Below are 22,069 nucleotides of genomic sequence, written 5' to 3' on the forward strand. Positions count from 1 at the left end.
AATTAGAACTGAGTATAAACAAGAAAAAGGGGCAAAAAAAAGAGAGAGAAAACTATATAAAAGTAGCACTAAGGGAAGAAATAAAAAGGAAAACTGAATTACAATACACACACATGCACAGTGTAGAAAAATATGTCTTTATAATAAGTGTTGAGAGTGAGAGTGTTTTATACTATAATGCAAAATAGACAGACTTTATTAAAGTGGGAATAATTATAACATAATATTTCGATTACACTTTTTAACACAATAATGTCATCAAAACTTGTGAAATTAAAGTTGAGGCTGTTGTGAGGGTAAATTGAGCACACCATTAATTACGCAGGGTCACAGAAAATAGGCTTTGTCTTGTACACTGGTCTGTCATGCCCTCTAGTGGATTGTCTTAGGACGTCCCTTCATTAACTATCCGTTTTGTATTATTCTATATGTGTGTGTGACATATTGCCTTGTACAACGTACGGAACTGAACACCCCGTACCGCTACATTATCGCTCCCATGAAAAACATTGCTTGTCAGAAGTGGGATTCGAACCCACGCCTCCAAAGGAGACTGCGACCTGAACGCAGCGCCTTAGACCGCTCGGCCATCCTGACTGCTCTCAATTCAGGTAAGGGCTAATTTTTAGACTTTGATGGATTTAAAAAGCAAAAAAGACAATTCCTCTTGCTTATTTTAACAACTAACTGTGCTTTGAACGCTTCTCCAGAATTGTTCCACGTTAGGACATTTTTCACAATATACGCTGCATTAAATATGTCACCATTTTACATCGCATTACACCTTGCCTTGACACATCGTGGATCAACTATTGCCGCAACATAAAGGCATCGGGTAAGGAGCTGCTTTGGCCAATCACAGACGCGCAAGCACACATTCTGTGTTGAGCGCTTCAGAAGAGTAGCGCCGTATTTGTGATGTTTGCCGTGTGACTTTAGAGATGAAACATAAAGTAATCATTGCTGTTTGTGAGGCATCATAAACAGTTGCGCAGGCTTTTGGTGCCTAATAAGCCTCTTAATGCATTAATATGTTACTCACGCTGGACACTTGTATTTCATTGTCTGAGTGCACTTTAACTCTTTTACCTGTTACCTGATCCCACCGTGACCTGAACACCTATGGCTCCACAGTCCTGACTATTACACCACGGATCCACTTCATGACACTTCCATACATGACGTCATCATGTATGTCATACTGAGCATATAACAGGGATAGTACACAACCCGTGACAAAGTCGTTGTTAATGTTACTAACTTATGCTACAACTGTGATGGGAGTTAGACATGCAATACACACTAAAATGACTTTCACAGTTATTCATTTTCTTCAAAATATGTTCAAGGCCTGAGGGCCAGTAAGTACATGCTATTGCAGAAACTATAGTTCACCCGCATGAAGAAACAAGTTTGAAACGTGGCAGCAAAGGACATCCCTGCCATATGCCTCATACATTCTGTCACACACATACTCACATACTGTCACATTAAACTGGCAGGAAAACTTGGAGCCATATGTTTTGGGTATGTTTTCAGAAGAATCCTGCAGATATAAAGTGTAACTCTGAAAATTCAAGCAATAATCAGAAGTTTAGGTTATTCTTATTCTTATTATTCTTATTATTCAGGTAATCAAGGTGAAGAATAGACTAAATTAAACATTAAACTTGTCTGCCCTACCCAAATTGACACTGTCTAACTTACCTTAAAATCGAAGCAAAGTCTGCTGACATTGAAAGAGGTCATTAGCGTGAACCCAATAATAGCCACCACTGCAGTTCCACAGAACTTTTTAGCCAATTTTAGCTCCGTGTCTGAATGTAAGTAACATTAATGTTAGGTAACTTCCTGCTGACATGTTAGCCATAACATTTTAGAAGAGTGTGTGTTGGTTAGCTTCTTCTGGTCCCTTGTGACCAAAAACATCTATTTATGTAGCTTGAAGTCATAACAATATAAAATGTTCAAAATTGGAATTTATCACTGTTGTCCAAATGGCACTTTGTCCCTGAAAAGTCTTGTTCAGTTCCTGTGAATTAAATAAGTCTATGTTTGGTCCATGTTGCTGCTGCAACAGGTTTGGATACACGTTCACATATGTACAGTATTTTTTTAGTGGTTTACATTCATATTTACTTCATAAAAAGACTGCTTACATTTGTGTATGTATTACCAACTTACCACGGTTTAGTTATAATTTCGTTATATTAATAGCTACTGTTCCCTCATGCGCAGTAAAAGTACTCATCAGTACTAATATCTACACACTAACAATTTTAATGAGAGTGTAATATCCCCATTGACAGGTGGTGAGTTAGGGTTAACGATCTCAGGTTTATTGTCGCCTGTTCAGTGTTTCTAAGCCTCTTAATCCTTTACCACCTCACTGATTTTGACTCAATTTGCCGCTCCAAGTATAATCTTTGCATGGAGAGAAACCTGAGCAGCAGTGGAACACATCTTTAAACGTCATGTGGTACTTTCCCTCAGATCTCAAATAGAAAAATAGCTAACTGCATCCTGGTTCATGCCATGGCCATTTCCCTCACCTCATTTATCACCTTCTCATTGTCATCTTGTCCTCTGTTAACTGGCAATGCATTGTCTGGTTCACCAGTGTTTGCCAAAAGTAAGCATCCCTCTTTGTTCATTAATATTTTACCCATTATGTGTGAAGGTGGTGACACAGACATCAATCAAGCGTTTCTGGCTGGATACAGGAGGTTTAAAGGAATGAAAGAGCAGGCTCAAGTTTCAAACTCTCCTTTTTATTTTGATGTTGGGTCTTCCAGACTGTGTTTGTGCGTCCATCCTGCCCTCTTTCTAATCAACATCTCTCTTTCACACACACACACACACACACACACACACACACACACAGTTTCCCACGGGGGTATATATCAGATGGATTGTTGTTATGCCATGAAATAGATTTCTTTAACTGTAAATGCAACACGATTAGCAGGAAATGCTGTAAATGAAGCTGCCTTTCCAGCACTGCATAATCATTTATGCTTAATTGCTGTTAAGTTTAATATTTAATCAGATTTTTTTTCCTTTTTGTAGTTTCCTGGTATTTTCAATCAAATAAGTTCAAAAGTGCATGTGTGAGCGTGCACGTCCAGGAGTACGGAGTGTGTTGTTCAGCCCATATCACACACACATACATATCTGTGCGTGTGTGTATGGACACTGCATATAAAGCCATGTAGTGGGCTGTTTGTGCAGTTCCTCCTGGTTTGAGCTGCTCTCCTGCAGCGAGAGAGGTTCAGGCAGCATGACCACACAGCGATGGATGCTGGCTGTCTGGTTTTCACTGGCTTCAGGTACCATGCAACCATTCATTTCATCATTTCTATGAATTCATTCATCTAGGCAGAAAAAATGTGGCGTGGGACAAGGATTTTAGAAAATCTATTTACTGCAATATGACCAAAATATTACTATTGAATTTTTGCAGCATGATAAGCAAAGAGGTTAAGATGCTTTAAGACGAGATGCTGTTTTTCATGGTTATTTGCACAGGTTTTAGTTCAACTTTCAGTTTATAGATCAATTTCTTAAGGTTTTAACTGCAGAAGTTGAATCAGAGAAACAGTCCTCACATTTTCCGGACTGGAGTGTGAAGAGTAACATGCATCAGTGTTGAAAGTGGAGGATTAAAAACATATGTTTAATCAAGTACTCTACTAAAGTACGAATTTGAGGTACTTTTACTGTTTTGAGCTACTATATACATTTTTAAAATAAATGTTTTTACTCGACTGCATTCATCTAACAGTGTTTTTGTTTCTTGTCATTACTTGAATTTACATGCAAATCTAAAAATATGAGCTTATAAAATATGATAAATGTAAATCAAACTATTCAACAGTGTTTGACAAAGTGGAAATAAACTGCTAAACCACAATGAAACATCTATAATAAGAATCCAATAATATAATTAGTTAATATGAGCTATTTTTGTGAATTGTGAGTACTTTCATTTTTAATGATAGATTTAGCTTATAATACTTGTACTTTTACTTCAGTGGCATTTTCAATGCAGGACCTTTACTTGTAATGGAGTAATTAATATTGCAGTATCGCTACTTTCACTTAAGTAAAGGATCTGAATACCTCTTTCTCCATGGATATAATATCATAATCTCTGTATTACTTGTCTTCTTTAATCAAATACTGTGTCTGGTATAACTGTAACATTTCTGCTATATCCAAATGATTTGTAATCTTATACTAATTTCTATTCAGATTTTTTAATGAATATGAATGTTTGCTTCCACCTTGACGCTGTATTTCTCTCCTAGTTATAGAGACAGGGGAATCAGTCACCACAACAGAAACTCAAAAATGTGAGTATAATCAATCTCATTCATTCATTTTACTGATTACTTTTTACAGATATTGAAATAATAGTTGGTTATTGTTGGATTTCATTATTGATTACTGATAGGAGTGCTGCTGATTACACCTTTGGTAAGAACAACAAAAACATTTAACAGTAACATTTCAAACCCTAAATCCAACATAACCAAATAATTTTAATCGATTTATTGCTTCCTTGTTGACTTCACTCATATTTTCAGACATTGTCTAATGAGTGAATTGATCTTTGTGGTGATCAGACACTTGCAGGACCTTTGGCAGCGGGGTCGTCCAGCCTTTCAATGGTTCGAGTTTCTACGTGCGGTCCAGCTGCCGGTTCACCCTCACCCACTTCACCCACAATCGGGTGGAATGTGATATCACCACACGGCGAGGTAACAGCGGGCTGCTGGTCGACGTTGAGATCATCATCAACAAAATCAGGACTGTTCTGCAGAATGGAAGCATCCTGGTGGAGAAGAAAAGGTTTGAGTCCAACCCTTAACCCACCCTTATACTGTTTTACGACATGGAAACCGCAGACACCCAGAAAACCAAACAATGCCTCCTGCAAAGTTTGATCTGATTGCACATCCTGAGTCTATATTTGTTGATCACAGTGACACAAATCATTCACTCAGATGGCATTTATACTCAGCGACGCTGCCAAGTGGTTGACATTTTTATGCGTTTTTAATGTCATCAGTGTTAGTTGATTATTAGCTTTGACTCTGGGACACTGAGCATTATTAATGATTTGTCTCTCCAGTTGAGTTAAATGCAAACATGCAGAAAATGACATCGAGTTGCTGCAATCTGCAAGGTGACTTTTGGGTGAGGTGGGCAGTGTAATAAAAAGTTGAGGAAGTGAGAAGACAGTAAAAAGACATACTTGTTTTACATCAGGCTGTGCTCTTCATTTTGTTTAACAGAGAATACATTTATATACAAGCTCTGGGTGTACCGTGATAAACTCTGTTCACTGTATCTGTACTCTATGTTTATTTGCCGACAGTGTTTCCCTTCCGTACGACCACACCTACCAGCACATCTTTCACTACGGTATCTACTCTAAACTGAGGAGCTCGCTGCTTCCCCTGTCTGTCGTCTGGCACAATGTACCTGGAGGAATCGACACTTTGTGGGTGAGAGGACACTGATGCTGCGGATTCCTCCATGTTGAGAATGTGCAGTGGACGCACACAAGAGGGCTTAAACACAAGCGTAGAAATACATACACACATAATGTATACGATGCATCAAAGCCAGGTTAACTGGAACATTCACAGCTAGTTTGGCACTGCAGAGCACTAACCGAACTAAAGATTTTTTTAACTTGTTAAGGTGGAGCTGGAGCAGGAGCTGAGCACTGACATGGGTGGACTGTGTGGGAAACACAACATCTCAGGTACGATAAGGAAACGACTGGAATTAAGGAGGGATAGAAATTAGACGAACAAAAGGCTGGTGGTGTGTGGAAGTCGGCTCCCTGTCACATCATGTTCCCCTCCTGTTAAAATTGTGTTTCCTATAGTGCCACCTGCAGACTGGTTAGGGTTAGGGACAATGTTGGGTGCATATAAAGGTAGGGGGAAACATGGAGTGATGGAGGAATGGATTTCTGCACAACGCCGGTTTGTGTTTCCAAATTTGCTCAAAGAATATGCTATTTTTATGAAACCAGGCAACGAACAGCAGTTGATCACAGAGAGCGAGATTGGTGATGACACATGTCAAACCCGAGATCCTGTCTTCACTGATAATCAAGTAAGTTAACTGTTGTCATGGTGATACTGTGCTTTCCAGTCTGCTGTTGGCACTGCTGCTCTGTACGTACTTTCTACCAAGACCAAGACAGGTGCACATCACACACAAAATGTCCTAATTCCAGATGTTCAGGTGGTTTCTCTCATGACATTTCCAGGCATGCAGACTGTTCTTTTCCTACACCTTGGATTGTCTGCAAGCCAGGATACAACATTACATCAAACTCTGTGATGAGAACATTTACAACTATGAACAGAGCAAATACATCAGCTGCGCTTTCTTCAAAGAATTTGCCCAGCAGTGTGGAAATAGCAGCTATGTCTGGAACGTATGGAGATCTGTAACCGGCTGTGGTAGGTGCCCTTTGAATCTAGATTTTAAAGTTCTTTGAATTGGCCCAAATGTATGTTTCGGGCATGTATTTGATAGACTTGATGGACACTTGCCGTGCGTCTGTCTCTGTGGGATGCAGTGATACCCAGTTGTCCAGGGGACCTGGTTTATGTAGAGCAGGATGCAGCCTTTGTTCCTACCTGCTCCAACCCAAACCCCAGATTCTCCAACCAGGATCTCATCAGCTCCTGTGTCTGCCCAGTGGGTGAGCGTTGTCTGACTCTATGATTTAGCTCTTCTCTTATCTGACTCTGTTGTGTAAGCGCCTCTTTAGCCTGCTAAAGCCTAATAATCATAAACGGTTTACTAATTTGTGTTGTAGGTAAGGTCCTTAATGATGCTGCAGATGGTTTCCACTGTGTGAACATGTCCAGCTGCCCCTGTGTGTTTGCTGGCGAGAGCTACTCAACTGGAGACACGCGCAGCACCATATGTCAGTCATGGTAAGTGGGCAGAAAAACATGAATTGTGATTATGGGATGAATGTAATGAACCTATTTAATTTGAATGCCATCCTCATTCCTCTCCACAGTATGTGTGACAGTGGGAAATGGCGATGCTCTGAAAACTTCTGCCCTGCCAAATGTGTCATTGAAGGGCAGTTTGTGACAACATTTGATGGCAAACAATATGCCGTCCCTGGTAAATGTACATATGTGGCCTCACAGGTGAATTTTTCCCCACTACCACAACATTTAACATGAACTTATGTTGTCTTTTTGAGATACTAATTGCTCTATTAAAAACATTTTTTAGGCTCTCAACTGGACAATAGCTATTAAGTATTTCGAAAAGGCGCCGTCTCTGAAAACAGTCACTCTTCAGCTTTTTCAGGTACATGCAAGTCTTTGAGGGTTGAATTTATAACGATTATTTATTTATAACGATTGACGTGACACATATGAAACATGCAATGTGTGGTTTGCAGAAATGTACAATGCCAACATTGTATTCTGGTGACTGAACTGCAAGAGGAGTCACTAAACATAATTGTGCTTCTTTTTGGACCTGCAGGAAACATACACATTTTCACAGAACATGGTTAAAGTTGGACAGGAGGAGATCTCTGAACTTCACCAATCTGGTAAAAACAATGGGAAGAAGATTTGCTGTCCATTGCATCTATTAAATGGTCTTTAACGTGAATATGTAACATGTCTGGTAGTCTAGTAATCCATCCATGGCTGGGTTACTCACTCACCCACCCAATCACTGACCAACCTCTGTCACCTGTCAGACCATGCTCTGGTATTCTGGCAGTCCTCCATGTACGTCCAGGTCTACACATCCTTTGGCATAAAGATCCAAGTCCAGATGTCTCCTGAAATCCAGCTGTACATCACGCCACCCTCAAACCACACTGGCATGATCTCAGGTTAGGTTCTCTGATATATTGCCACTGGCATTCCCTTTGGGCTCCATTTTCATCTCAAGCATGATACAAATTGACTAGTAATTCTAGTCAGTCTGTCCTTTAGGTCTTTGTGGCAACAGCAACAATGACACCACAGACGACTTCACCACCAGCAGCGGCATCGTCGAGAACTCAGCTCAGCCTTTTGCTCAGTCGTGGAGTGTGGATGCTTGTGCGGTGAACATACCCAGCACCTGCATCAACACAGACAATGGTAACCATTAATAATACAAATGTGCTTTAAAAATGTTGAAAATGTGTGTTTAAATTCCTGAATTCTCTATGTCAGGGATGAACGTGAGGATTGGACTGGACTTGGTTGTAGAAACATCCAAGAGTCTTCTTCAGTTTTAATTGGGTGGGATGAAAGAACAGCATTGTAGGTGGGGGATAAGTGGTGTCATAGACCTCCTCCTCTGTTGAGGGAAAGTTTCTCTACTTTGACGTGAATCAAGTGAAGGAGTTCTAACTGACTCCCCTGCAGTCAGTTAGAACTTGAAGAAGCATATTGGATGAGAGGCGAAATAGAGTATTTTCACATATCTATAACCAAGTTCATTTTCCATGGATTCAACCCTCCTTGCATATATGAGGGCTGATAAAGAATATATTACATTTTGATATTAATACACTGGAATTTCCTCAGCACCTTCTCTGTGCTCTGACAGAGACTGGGACTGAGGGACTGCTGTTAGGGCTGCTCGGTTGTATAATTATAATTATTTTTATCATATAAGGAAAGATACTACCAAACTGTTTTGCAAACATACTTCATTATCTCAACATGTATTTTGCAGAAATATTTGCTGATGAAAAGTGCTCTGTGTTGAACAACCCAACTGGGATATTTGCTAAGTGCCATGATCACATCCCAACGGATCACTACCACACGGTAACAAGACTTTTGCACCAAATGAAATCCTTAACTAGTTCTTGCCATTTTCAAATATGCGACTGGCATGTTGGCGACGACTCCTGTTAACACGAAACTTGTTGCCGTTTCCAGGCTTGTATCCAAAGAACGTGCAGCTGTGGCAGCAGCCTGCAGCAGTGCTTGTGTGTCGCTCTGGGCAGCTATGCCAAAGCCTGCGCCAGTCTGGGTGTTATAGTTGGCGACTGGAGGAAAGCTACCAACTGCAGTGAGTTACTTATTCTCTCTGCATCCTTCCACACTGCTGCTGGCAGTTTATGGAATTGTTTTTTCATTTTGATAAATGATGATAAAAGGATGATTAAAAACCTGCCAGACACCAGATGTTTCTAATTTAAGTAGTACTAGTGCTTACTTTAAAATCAGAGTCATATTTCATGTTATCACAATGTTGTGTCACAGCTCTGCAATGTCAGAAGAACCAAGGATTCTCCTACAACATGCAAATCTGCAACCACACATGCCGTTCCCTGTCTGGCCCTGACCCTCGCTGTGGGCTGGATGATGCGCCTGTGGAGGGCTGTGGCTGTCCAGAGGGAACTCACCTGAACCAAGGACACATCTGTACCCCAAAAGCAGAGTGTGTTTGTCACTACTATGGCGGTACAACATCACCAGGCTCCATTGTTATCGATGGACGAATGTGGTGAGCTGATCGTCTGAGTATTCACAGCTGTTTCAAATGCTTAAATACCAAATTATTTTAATATTTTACCTTTTTAGCTTACCTTCTTGGTGCCTGAGGCTATTACCCACTGTCTGCCCTAACCACATCTTTCCAATGCTGTTTCCCATTGCTAGTCTACACCTACATTTGTGTTATATCTCAAACCAAACATTGTGTCTATTGCAGCATCTGTGAGAATGGAGAACTGCAGTGTGCTAAGGATTGTGGTAAATACTGTATATATATATATTTTGTGTCATAATCATATCACAATCATACTCATCCTTTGATAGCTTTGCTCCACTGTTTCAACTTCATTCATTTGGTAGTAGTGGGAATTCACCTGAATTTTGCCACCATGTCCAAGAAAAAAAGAAAAGAGAAGAAAAACTAGACAATGTGCTAACTGTCTGAAATCTAATTATCACACTATGTTTTTATGTATTTAATGATTGTTTCCGTCAGGGTGCAGAAATGGGAAGGTTTGTGTTCATTGCGCTGAGTATCCCGTTAACACGGCTCGGAAAACCTGTGACAGTCTCAGCAAACCAATGGTAGGTCAACATTTGTCCGTGGCTTGTTATTATGTAGTATTTACGTTGTACAACCTTGATTCCGACAAAGTTGAGACACTGTGTAAAGCTTAAATAAAAACAGAATGCTGTCATTCATTAAGGCATCATTCATTCAATGAAGCTGATGATGTCAAACATAAATGTTGTCTTAGTACTGTTTTTTTATTGTGACGGGTCACATGTATCTTTGACCCAAAAAGTTTTCTTTTGGTGTAATTTCCAGGGTGCCAGTATGAAATGTGATAGTGGCTGTTACTGCTCTCCTGACCAGTATGAGGATCACCGTGGAAACTGTGTTACTCTGGACAACTGCACCTGCGTGTACAGCGGCAAAGTATTCAGTGCAGGGCAGAGTGTCAAAACCAGCTGCAAAACCTGGTAACGCCTGCATTGGTGCTGCTTTACTGCTTGTTCCTTCAAAGCCATGACACAGAGGCCAGAGGCTGACTAAAAGGCTTACGCTCTATCTTACAGTGTCTGTGGTCAGGGTCAGTGGCACTGCAAAGACATGCCCTGTCCTGGGAAGTGTCAAGTTTATGGAAATGGACACTACCAGACGTTTGACTCCAAATGGTACCGCTTTGATGGACACTGTCAGTACACACTTGTAGAGGTGAGGCAAAACATGAAAGTGGGGCAAAAATCCACTTTTCATGTTTCTTTGCTCAAACTTTGTCGGCCTCCAACACATTCCCTTCAAAGGATCATCCAAAAACCCTGCCAGAACTATACGCTGTTTTTAAAGATATAGGTTACAGTTTGCCATAGTTTTCACAATAATGTCTTTAACTCTGATCTTTTTTCTTCAGGATGATTGTGGAAATGGGAACGGCACCTTCTCTGTCAGAGTGGAGAGTGTACCCTGCTGTGATGAGGCGCTCACCTGCTCTCGCTCCATCATCCTCGACCTGCAGGTGGACGGCTGTTTCTTGGATTCCCTTTTTTCTCCACTAAATCAAACAGCTATTGTCTACATGTTTGTTATCTATCTTCATTGTTTTCATGATACTGTAACATCCATTCCATCGTTCACTTTTTTCATCCCGTTACTTGACACACTTCAACTACACCTTTCACTCAATGCATAGTTGCACACTATGATCATTCACTGAATTTCATGGCTGATAAATGGCCGTGAACCTGTAAAGTCTGGTAATTTGTTCATCAACAATTAAAAATCATCGTTGTACCTTTGCTGTCCTAAAAGGGCTCAGTCACCCTGACGTTGAGTGACATGAAGGTGACCAGGCACCACCATGAGGGCTGGACTCCACAGGTAGATCCTCTTTACTCCACACACACTGTAGGACTCTACATCATAATCTCAGTGCCGAGCAGAGGGATCACTCTCATCTGGGACAAACACACCCGGATCACCATCGAGCTGCATGCGTACTGGAGGGTGGGTGATGAGGATTTTGACCATGTAATCATATCATTTGACACATGAACAAGCTCTTATCTTAAATGTAAATAAAAAAATTTTGAAACTGCTGCTAAATATAAAATATAAATTTCAAAGCATTTTATACAATCATTTAATGTCTTACTTTCTTTCTCAGCTTTGTACTGATTTAGTTAACCAGTTCAAGAAAACTTTGATTTCGATCAAAGCTGCTTTGTGCTGGATATGAAAACTGACTAGTCGTAAAAAGACACTAACATTACATTTAAGCACTGGCCATCACTGATAGATTCATTCTCTCTAAATACGTTCAATTTGTGTGTAATTTTGGAACTTAACCACCTCTCCTGCAGAATCGAGTGTGTGGCCTCTGTGGGAATTTTGACTCCAATGAGATGAATGACCTGCAGATAAGCGGCTCAGCAGGTGAATAAACTTTCTCTTATTTATGAAACACGAATACCTTGGTCTTGATAATCATAATAACACCAACAATCTGTTTTTAGTGGTGTCTAGTCCCCTGGCATTTGGCAACAGCTGGAAAGCCCCCACACCTCCTTGCTCCGATGTGACCACTGAGATGTTTCCGTGTGAACGCAACTCCTACTGCTCAGCCTGGGCCCAGCGGCGCTGTATGATCCTGACAGGAGACACATTCAATGACTGCCACTTAAAAGTATGCATTTTACATATTACATTAAACTAAAGACTTAAAAGAGCTAAGGGTCAACACTAAATATTCATTATCCAGATCTACTGTTTACCCTAATAGACCTTCACAGAGAGTTCATGAAAGTGTGTTTTAAAGCTCTGGATGCTCTACAATTCCCAGGTGGATCCAGAGCCGTACTACCATGCCTGCGTGCAGGAGTCCTGCTCCTGTGAGTTTGAAGGGAAGTTTCTGGGTTTCTGCACAGCTGTGGCAGCCTATGCAGAGGCCTGCAGTGACCAGGATGTTTGCGTCAACTGGAGAACACCTGATTTGTGTCGTAAGTTACAATCCTGTTTTGCAAAACATAAACTATACCTCTCTGTGTAATCATTTAACCTGTGATCCTTTAAACCATAGCGGTCTACTGTGACTACTACAACGAGCAGGGCCAGTGTAGCTGGCACTATGAAGCCTGTGGTGAGATGCTGACCTGCGGCAAAAGCAACTACTTCACTCACAAGCTGGAGGGTAACCAGACTTTCTCAATTGTATTCAAATCTAACAGCTAAACCTAATTGTGAATCATAAGTTGAACGTGGACAGTGGAAGTAATGCATTAATGTTAATTTGTGTCCGGTCGTAAACAAACCTGGTCTTAAAATGGAATCTTTACAATTTAGATATCTACTGAATGCTTTTTCTAGGTCTTTAATTAATGCTTACAAAAACCAACTGTGACATAACATTTATTCTTGGTGAAGGCTGCTACCCCAGATGTTCAAGGGAGGAACCATTCTATGATGAAAATACTGGTGAATGTACCAAACTGAGAAACTGCACCTGCTATTTTAATGACACCATCATCCAGCCTGGGGCAGTGGTGCTGATACACTCTATTGAGTGGTAAGTTGGATGTCTCTTAAATTTTGTACAATATATCAAAAAATTTATATTATGTCCAACCATCCAATGAAAAATTGTGCACTTTATATATACTATATTCATTCATTTGACAACTTATTTCCTTGTCAGCCACTGTGAAAATGGAACAATTAAGTGTCGTAAGTATGAATTAGTTTCATTTACCATTATATTTACTATTTCATATGTCTATCAAGACTTACACAAAAATATGAAATTGTTTTTGTGGCAATCAGCTTTGTTAATGTTCTCGAGTGTACTGTATGGTCCTTCACAGAGCATGTTTTCAAAACATCAGACCTCTATTCCACCTCTACTCCAACAGCACCTCCACCCACAACTATGCCTACCACCACTACATCAACTGCTCCCACCACAACTGCATCAGCCACTACCACTGAAACAACTGTTCTTGTCACCACCTCTATGTCAACAACTACAACTGCCTTAACTACGGCTGAAACATGGCCAACAGCACTCACCACCACCTCTTCACCATTGACAACCATTACAGACGTATCACCTACAACACGAAATTGGTCCACTGTGCTTTCTTCCTCCTCTACACCATCAACTATGACCACTTCAGCCACCACTGAAACAACTGTGCTTTCCACAACCTCGACACCAACAACTGCAACTGCCTTAACTACAGCTGAAACACGGCCAACAGCACCCACCACCACCTCTACACCATTGACGACCATTACAGACATATCATCCACTACAGGAAATTGGCCTACTGTGGTTTCCTCCACCTCTACACCATCAACTATGACCACTTCAGCCACCACTGAAACAACTGTGCTTTCCACAACCTCGACACCAACAACTACGGTGGCCTTAACTACGGCTGAAACATGGTCAACAGCACCCACCGCCACCTCTACACCATTGACGACCATTACAGGCATATCATCTACTACAGGAAATTGGCCCACTGTGGTTTCCTCCACCTCTACACCATCAACTACGACCACTTCAGCCACCACTGAAACAACTGTTCTTGTCCCCACCTCTATGTCAACAACTACAGCTGCCTTAACTACAGCTGAAACATGGCCAACAGCACCCACCACCACCTCTACACCACTGACAACCATTACAGGCATATCATCTACTACGGGAAATTGGCCCACTGTGGTTTCCTCCACCTCTACACCATCAACTACGACCACTTCAGCAACCACTGAAACAACTATGCTTTCCACAACCTCGACACCAACAACTACAGCGGCCTTAACTACGGCTGAAACATGGTCAACAGCACCCACCACCACCTCTACACCATTGACGACCATTACAGACATATCATCTACTTCCTCCACCTCTACACCATCAACTACGACCACTTCAGCCACCACTGAAACAACTGTGCTTTCCACAACCTCAACACCAACAACTACAGCTGGCTTAACTACAGCTGAAACATGGCCAACAGCACCCACCACCACATCTACACCATTGACGACCATTACAGGCATATCATCTACTACAGGAAATTGGCCCACTGTGGTTTCCTCCACCTCTACACCATCAACTACAACCACTTCAGCCACCACTGAAACAACTGTGCTTTCCACAACCTCGACACCAACAACTACGATGGCCTTAACTACGGCTGAAACATGGTCAACAGCACCCACCACCACCTCTACACCATTGACGACGGTTACAGGCATATCATCTACTACAGGAAATTGGCCCACTGTGGTTTCTTCCACCTCTACACCATCAACTATGACCACTTCAGCCACCACTGAAACAACTGTGCTTTCCACAACCTCAACACCAACAACTGCAACTGCCTTAACTACGGCTGAAACATGGCCAACAGCACCCACCACCACCTCTACACCATTGACAACCATTACAGGCATATCATCTACTACAGGAAATTGGCCTACTGTGGTTTCCTCCACCTCTACACAATCAACTACAACCACTTCAGCCACCACTGAAACAACTGTGCTTTCCACAGCCTCAACACCAACAACTACAGCTGGCTTAACTACAGCCGAAACATGGTCAGCCACTCCCTCCACCACCTCTACACCTCAGACGGCCATTACCAATGTCTCTACAACTACAGGAAATTGGTCCACTGTACTTTCCACCACCTCTACACCAATGACTACAACTACCTTAACCACTACTGAAACCTCAGTAACCCCTACCAAAATGACTAATACACCAGCTTCTACAACTATAATGGGTACCACTCCTTCAATGACAACTGCTAGCTCTACCACAATTCAAACAACCACAACAGAGTTACCTACATCTGAATCTCCTAGCTCTGTGCTTACCACGTTATACACAACTCAGAGGACTGTTTCCACCAACGCTTCAACAACACGGACAACAGAATCAGAGCCCACAGAGACAGATACATCAACCTATACCTTTACAACTCAACCAACAACAAAACATACTGAGCAAACAGCAACAACACTTCAATCAGCAACCACCTTTCCAACCAATGCTACTACTGTAACCTCAGGTCTGACTGAAGTAACCACCACAGAGACTTCCACTGAAACATTTACCTCCTCTACTCCTTCAACCACTCAACCTACTAAGACCAGCTCAGAAACAACAGTGTCTCATGGAGTGACGTCTAAATCCACAATGATGCCACCAACAACATATGCCACTGAGATGTCCACAAGTGAAGGATTGACCAGTGCAACATCTACCACTGAACCGATCACTGAAGAAACAGGCACAACAATGACAACAACAGGAAAAACATTCACACCTGTCAGTGAAGAGTCAACCACTCATAGTGCGTGTCATGTATTTTTTCTGCACATTACTCTGTTTTGTCAGTAATTTTATCAGTCGGTTCCCATTGCTGGAACAATGGTTTTGGCCTGTCTGTATTCACTCTCCTCTGCTTTTGTATTCATCCAACCAATAGTCTGTGAGTGTAAAGACCTGAAGAGGAAAAAGAGGTGGAGTTGTGGTGATGCGTGGACAGAGGACTGCTTCAATAAGACTTGTACAGAGGGGAAGATAGAGTTGACTCCAGTGGTTTGTCCAGACTCTACAATTCCCATCTGTCCCAGAAATCAGGCCACAAGAGTGTCAGATGGATGCTGTGAAACATGGAAGTGTGACTGTAAGTTTATCAATGTTTGCCTCTGCGGCTGCTCGTGTTAGCTCTTATTTATCCCCCCTTTTTTCATTTCTTTAGAGTTTGATATTTGCCACAACATATCTATCGCTGTTTTTTGTGTGGTTAGGCAAGGAATTTCATCTTGATTTAGAGTATAAAGTGCTGCTCCACAAAACATCATTATGTCATCTTGCTCCCAGTTTTCGTGAATCAGTCTCCATTTATATACTGTAATTGTCCTTATAACACCATGCTAGAGGCTCTGTGGTGTTAATGTCAGCGTGCTAACATGCTCATAGTGACAAATGAACATGCTGATGTTTAGTAGGCAATGTTTTATATAGTCACCATCTTTGTTTTGTGTGTTAGCATGATGATGTAACGTATTGGACACATGAAAAGTTTGACCAAATGATGGTACGAGAGGAAAAGGTTATTACGCTAAAGTCTGTGAAGAACATGAATGTCTATGGATAAGTGTTATATTTCAGTCTGGATTAAAGTGATGAATTGGCCGACTGAAGTTGCCATCCCTAGAGCCATGCTGCTCTGGGGATGTCATTAATTTTTCTATCTACTAAAGTCATCTCTTGTGCTTTCCCATGCCATTTCTAGGTCGCTGTGAGCTATATGGGGACCCCCACTACATCTCTTTCCAAGGTGTAGCCTTTGATTTCATGGACGATTGCACCTACATCCTGGTGGAGGAGCGGTCGCCACGTCATCATCTGACCATTGCTGTAGACAACTTCTACTGTGTGCCAGGCCTCAAAGGGTCCTGTGCTAAGGGCATCATCCTGAAATATCAGGACAATATAGCTACACTCAATATCATTCCACATTTGTTTGCAGTACAGGTAGGATATAACTTTCTATTTATTTACAGTTACAACATTATATATTGGCTCTTTAGCTAATAGATGCTGATAATCATTTACTGTGATATGGGATATTTTTACTTCAAAGGTCAAAGTATTCAAAGCCACCATACTCTCTTGAAAGGATGAGACATTTGGTTTGATACTGATCTAATCTGCCCTAGGCCACTCTAAACAATGTGACCATAGTGCCGCCATATGAGGAGCAAGGGTGGAGGTTTGAGACCACCGGGTACATAGTGTCTATCCACCTCCCAGAGATCCGCTCTTATGTATCCCTCAGTCCGTCTTGGACCCTTGTGGTCAGTCTGGCTATGGAGCATTTTCTCAACAATACCCAAGGACAGTGTGGTGGGTAATGGATCAATATTAAATTAGCTTGTGAGCTATCCAAACAATGTGCTCAGTTTAAAGCTGCATTCAACAATTTCTGGCCACTAGAGGGTAGACTGAAACAACAATCTCAAAGAAACATGTTGTCTGTGATGTAAACAGCTTGTTCACATTTGAGTTACCTAAAGTTACCACAAGCAGCAGACACAGAGTGAGCATCCAAGTAATGTTTTTCGGGCCAGCTTGTAAATTAAAGTCCAGTTTCATAACCCTAACCCTAAAAAGACAGAGTCCTCACCTTACTACTTTTTTTTTCACCAGCTGCTTTCACACAGATAGCTTGTTTGAGGTTGCTGTATAAGAGCATGGTTCTCTGACATTGCAGATTTGTCCAGTCTGCAATGTCAGAGAACCATAAACATACACTGAAATTTGCAAAAATCCGTGAACAGTTGGGCCTTGATATTTTTCAGTCAAACAGTTTGTAAGATACTTGCATGTATATGTATGTAATGTATATAGTCATCAGAGCACACATCTTCCTCTCGGAAGCTCACCTCTCCATCTTCTCTGCAGGTGTTTGTGGCGTTGGATCATGTGTCCGTAAAGGAGGGCAGATCGAGGATGACAGCTGCTGTGAGAAAACAGCCTATGATTGGGTGTACGCAGACCCGCTGAAGCCATCTTGTGTTTTGGCACCAACGGAAGTACCATGTCACCCTGAGACCACTCTAGGGCCCACTAGCACACCCACTTCCACCACCTCCTGCCCTGCGAGCCCACTATGCGAGCTGCTAGATCACACGTAAGCTCCCCCACTTTTTGTCTTTTTAAATACATACATATCATTATACAGTCCCTTTAATCGATTGATTATATTGAAGCTATTAGCCCTGTTGATTGTATTATTTGCGATGCAGTGGAGGGTAAATACACATGAACACAGTTTATCCACCTTTTCAAATGCAGCATAAGATTACTCCCCTTTTTTATGAGTTTATCATAACTTCACATTGGATATTTTAGTCAGCGTACATTTATAATTTACCCGTCTTTTATTTTACCACTACACCCCCTTGGTGATTTTGTCCAATTACTGGCCGTATTTCAGGTAAGTTGCTGCTCTGCTCTCTCTCCATTGCCCCACAGCAATGCCCTAGCAATCACCGTAGCACCCCAACAACCTCCAAGCAGCCACCTCATAGTGACTCAGCAACTGTGCATAGGACTGTAGCAGCCTCTTACTACCACCCTCCAAAACACGTGGAACACTGAGTTGTTGTATAGTATGTTGTATATTACTACATTTTTTTAACTATTGTCTAAAATCGAATACGTTCTGTTTTCTCAGAGTCTTCTCAAACTGCAGCAGATATGTGAATCTGATCGCTAAAAAGAAGAACTGCAAGTTTGATTCATGCAGAAATGGTGCCTGCCCTTCATTAGAGCAGGCTGCTGAGGAATGCAAGAAAGCTGGATTGTGTATTGACTGGAGAAGACTGACTAATGGAAGCTGTGGTATGCACAGTGCCTTTAATCCTTTTTTATCTTTTGTCTTCATAAAAATGTTTTGGTTAAAATGTCAATGATAAATTCTTCCTGGGACTGATGCTTAGATTAATAACTGCAGTGTCCTTTCTCATGCTTCAGATGTGCCATGTCCAGAAGGATTGGTTTACAAAGAATGTAGCAACAAGCTGGATGACTTCTGCTATGGAGGGTTTGTAAAATTTACTTTCACCAAGTAACATCCTTCCACTTGTTGTGATGTTTATTTCTCACTCTCCTAAACCCAAAATGTTCCCCTGTCATCTTTTCCCTCATTCTTATTTCTCTACTGATGTGCCTGTACAGAGTGCGTTACCCAGGTGCCTCCCTCGAGAACAACAGCACAGGCTGCTTTTGCCCAAGTGGCCAGTCCAGGGCAGGAAATCACTCAAACATCTGTGTGTCTGACTGTCCCTGTGAGTAACATGGCTTACACTATAAGGCTGACACTTATGCCTCGACAATTTGTTTGAAATCTAGTCATCATAAAAATTGCTAATGCAGAGTTTGTTTTCTCTTCCATCAGATTGTAAAGGGCCACTTGGTGAGCCCAGACTGGTAGGTCTTTGTCTTATCAATGCAGAAATAGTCATGTCTCTGAGAGAATTCTTGACTGTAAACGTATTTCTGTCTTCCAGCCTGGCGAGGTGTGGAAGTCCGGCTGTCACCTGTGCACATGTAACAACCAGACTCGGATGGAGGAGTGTTTTCCAAAACCTCCTGGGCCACCTCCTACCTGCAGCCCCAGTGCTGTCTTGGTAAACTCCTCTTGCTGTGGTGATCAGATTTGCGGTAAGCACTGGCACTTTATAATATTTGAAAGCGATGGTTTCAGTATGATCTCGGAGAGTGTCATTTGCTCCTCTTGTCGTGTTATTTTTCAGTGAACAAGACATGCAGCTATCATGGAAAAACGTACAAGGTTTGTTTTGTCTAATCTCATAACAATTTCTCTATTTGACAAAGAAAAGTGTTTCTTCTCCCTGAGCATTAACTTGCATTTTGCATGGATTTGCTGTGAATCATTGTACTGTGTAGTGTTTTGCCTTGATATCTATCTTTGCGTGTGTAGGTTGGAGACAGATGGAAGGATGCCGCTCATCCCTGCAAGTCATTCAGCTGCAACAAAGATGGTATTCAGACTGAGACGAGAGTCTGTCCCAGAGAAAACTGTCAGGAGGTACTGCTCACTCTCCGCTCTGTTCCTTCAACTGCACAGTAATAACTCTTGTGTAACTGCATTTCCCGCCAGCCAAACAGTTGTTTTACAATAAAGATATATCATAAGTATTGCATAGAGCTTGGTAGCTTTTATTGAAATTGGAACAGAGTAGAGTTTTTCATTCATGTTGTTTAGGTGTGAAGATAAAAAGCATTATGGAACCAAAGATTGACACAAGATTTTTTTTTAAATACATTTTAAAGGTGCATACGCTGAAACCAAGCCATAGTTAAATGTTCAAAGAATAAGTAGAAAAAAAAAAATGACCTTGAGCCCTTGTGGTTTATCACCAGGAGGACAGAATTTGGGACGACCAACACTGCTGCTTTACATGTAAGTGAAGTCAAAATCAACAAAATGTTGAAATCATTTACAACTGCTGACTTTGTTACTTTGTTTTTCTTTAAAGTCGTTCGATTTGGACTTTTTTGTTCCAGCAATTTAACAATCGAAAGTTAAGTAATGGCGGAATTTCCTGTATTGCCTCTCACTCCAGGTAACCAGAGCTGTGCTCCGAAGGTGACCAGTATCAACATTACCAGAGACAACTGTACCACCGTCATGCAGATGCCCGTTTGTCAGGGCCAATGTGTGTCTGAGCCCAGGTGAGATAGAATACCTGTCAATAGCAAGAGTTACAACACAGTCAGTTAAACCATTTTGAGATTTTTAGAATTCATACTGCGCACTCAACAAAAGCTTTAATTTTAGAGACTATAATAAATTTTAACTCTAGTCTCAATCCCTCTGCCCCCTCCTCCCAATGCGCCTTGGTCCGCTGCAACAGGGTGATGTTGCACGGCGACCTGCAGGTGGAGCAGGAGTGCCGATGCTGTCAGGAGCGGAGCTCAGAGAGGAGATCAGTGACCCTGCAGTGCTTCGATCTCACGACCAGACACTACAACTACAGGCATATCACAGGCTGCGAGTGCAGATCCTGTGGCATACTGCGCTGAAAGCACAGACCGGAGCCAAGAAGAAACAGATTTGTAATGAATCCATTCAGCTTCCACATTCAAATCTAATGTATAAAATCTGAAATGATTATTAATAAGAATCAGAATGAAGTTAATTGCTAAGTAGGTTTTCAGACAACGAGTTTACCTTAGTATTTTGGTGTATAAAGATAAACATAGTGAGAGAAAAACAAAAAAAAAACAAGTACTGAAAAAGTCAAAGTATGCTGCAAAGCATGAATATGCACAAGTACGTAAAATATATCTGTTTTAAAATTCTAAGATGTCTTCATTTCAAGCAATTACCAGACAAATAAATTGAATCATTTACTAATCAGCAACGTTTGTGTTATGCATCTTTCGGTGCAACTTTAATCCACTCTTCTCACACTTTTTCTCCCTGAGTACCTCATGGCAGCTTCATTGCTCCGGCTTTGATCACACACATTTCCATACCAATAGCAAGCCAAATGACAAAAACATAGCTCCTCAACAGTGCTATCTAGCCATGCAGGTAGTTTTTATTTGCACAGGTTTTGAGTTACTGCATCTGAAATGTACTCCTGGTGCTCATAGCATTGAGAAATGACATTTAGAAACGACCACAGCAACAGCCAGAGTCAATATTATTGTTCCTCTCAATGATCCAAAAGCTTCAGGTAAATATCTGTATGACTGTTATCAAAAGCAATACGCAAGATGGGTTTTTTGTGGTTTGGCCCTTTAAAATGTAACTGTACATGAATAGGAAACACAGCTGACAAAGCATGCCATGTTGTTCAACAGCAGCCATGGTGCAATTTGGTGGAGCTGACGGGACAGCTGCAACTCTAACGTCCAAATGATCTGCAGAAGTTCTTTGGTGCATAGAATTTTAATCATGTCAACACATTCTGTTGAATATTCTATATACTCTGT

General features: G+C 41.4%; 1 protein-coding gene across 1 annotated transcript; it reads left to right on the forward strand.

The window, feature by feature from the left end:
• The first annotated feature begins 499 nt into the window (after positions 1–499).
• muc5e (mucin 5e) lies at positions 500–21,151 on the forward strand. Its single transcript, XM_076722843.1, has 45 exons — positions 500–611; positions 4,311–4,355; positions 4,629–4,854; positions 5,384–5,513; positions 5,713–5,776; positions 6,053–6,135; positions 6,293–6,488; positions 6,608–6,733; positions 6,851–6,971; positions 7,061–7,196; positions 7,285–7,362; positions 7,543–7,612; positions 7,766–7,903; positions 8,007–8,156; positions 8,740–8,834; positions 8,949–9,081; positions 9,276–9,519; positions 9,727–9,767; positions 10,006–10,094; positions 10,339–10,493; positions 10,590–10,728; positions 10,925–11,029; positions 11,323–11,517; positions 11,874–11,946; positions 12,027–12,196; positions 12,353–12,509; positions 12,590–12,700; positions 12,934–13,075; positions 13,205–13,233; positions 13,419–13,521; positions 15,766–15,881; positions 16,017–16,217; positions 16,830–17,071; positions 17,257–17,443; positions 18,002–18,230; positions 18,777–18,943; positions 19,076–19,145; positions 19,280–19,389; positions 19,500–19,531; positions 19,612–19,765; positions 19,858–19,895; positions 20,046–20,153; positions 20,489–20,528; positions 20,692–20,800; positions 20,983–21,151. Exons 1-45 carry the CDS (start codon positions 500–502, stop codon positions 21,149–21,151), a joined length of 5,628 nt encoding a protein of 1,875 aa, XP_076578958.1.
• Positions 21,152–22,069: the final 918 nt, after the last annotated feature.

Source organism: Chaetodon auriga, chromosome 22 (assembly GCF_051107435.1).
Source record: "Chaetodon auriga isolate fChaAug3 chromosome 22, fChaAug3.hap1, whole genome shotgun sequence".
Taxonomy (NCBI): domain Eukaryota; kingdom Metazoa; phylum Chordata; class Actinopteri; order Chaetodontiformes; family Chaetodontidae; genus Chaetodon; species Chaetodon auriga.

What these genes read in the sequence shown, in the direction of transcription:
- muc5e (XM_076722843.1), top strand. Translation starts at nt 500, where the DNA reads ATGAAAAACATTGCTTGTCAGAAGTGGGATTCGAACCCACGCCTCCAA. An exon ending in CTGTGTGTCTGACTGTCCCT is followed by an intron (nt 19,390 to 19,499) that starts GTGAGTAACATG and finishes CTCTTCCATCAG; the next exon opens with ATTGTAAAGGGCCACTTGGT. An exon ending in CACTTGGTGAGCCCAGACTG is followed by an intron (nt 19,532 to 19,611) that starts GTAGGTCTTTGT and finishes TCTGTCTTCCAG; the next exon opens with CCTGGCGAGGTGTGGAAGTC.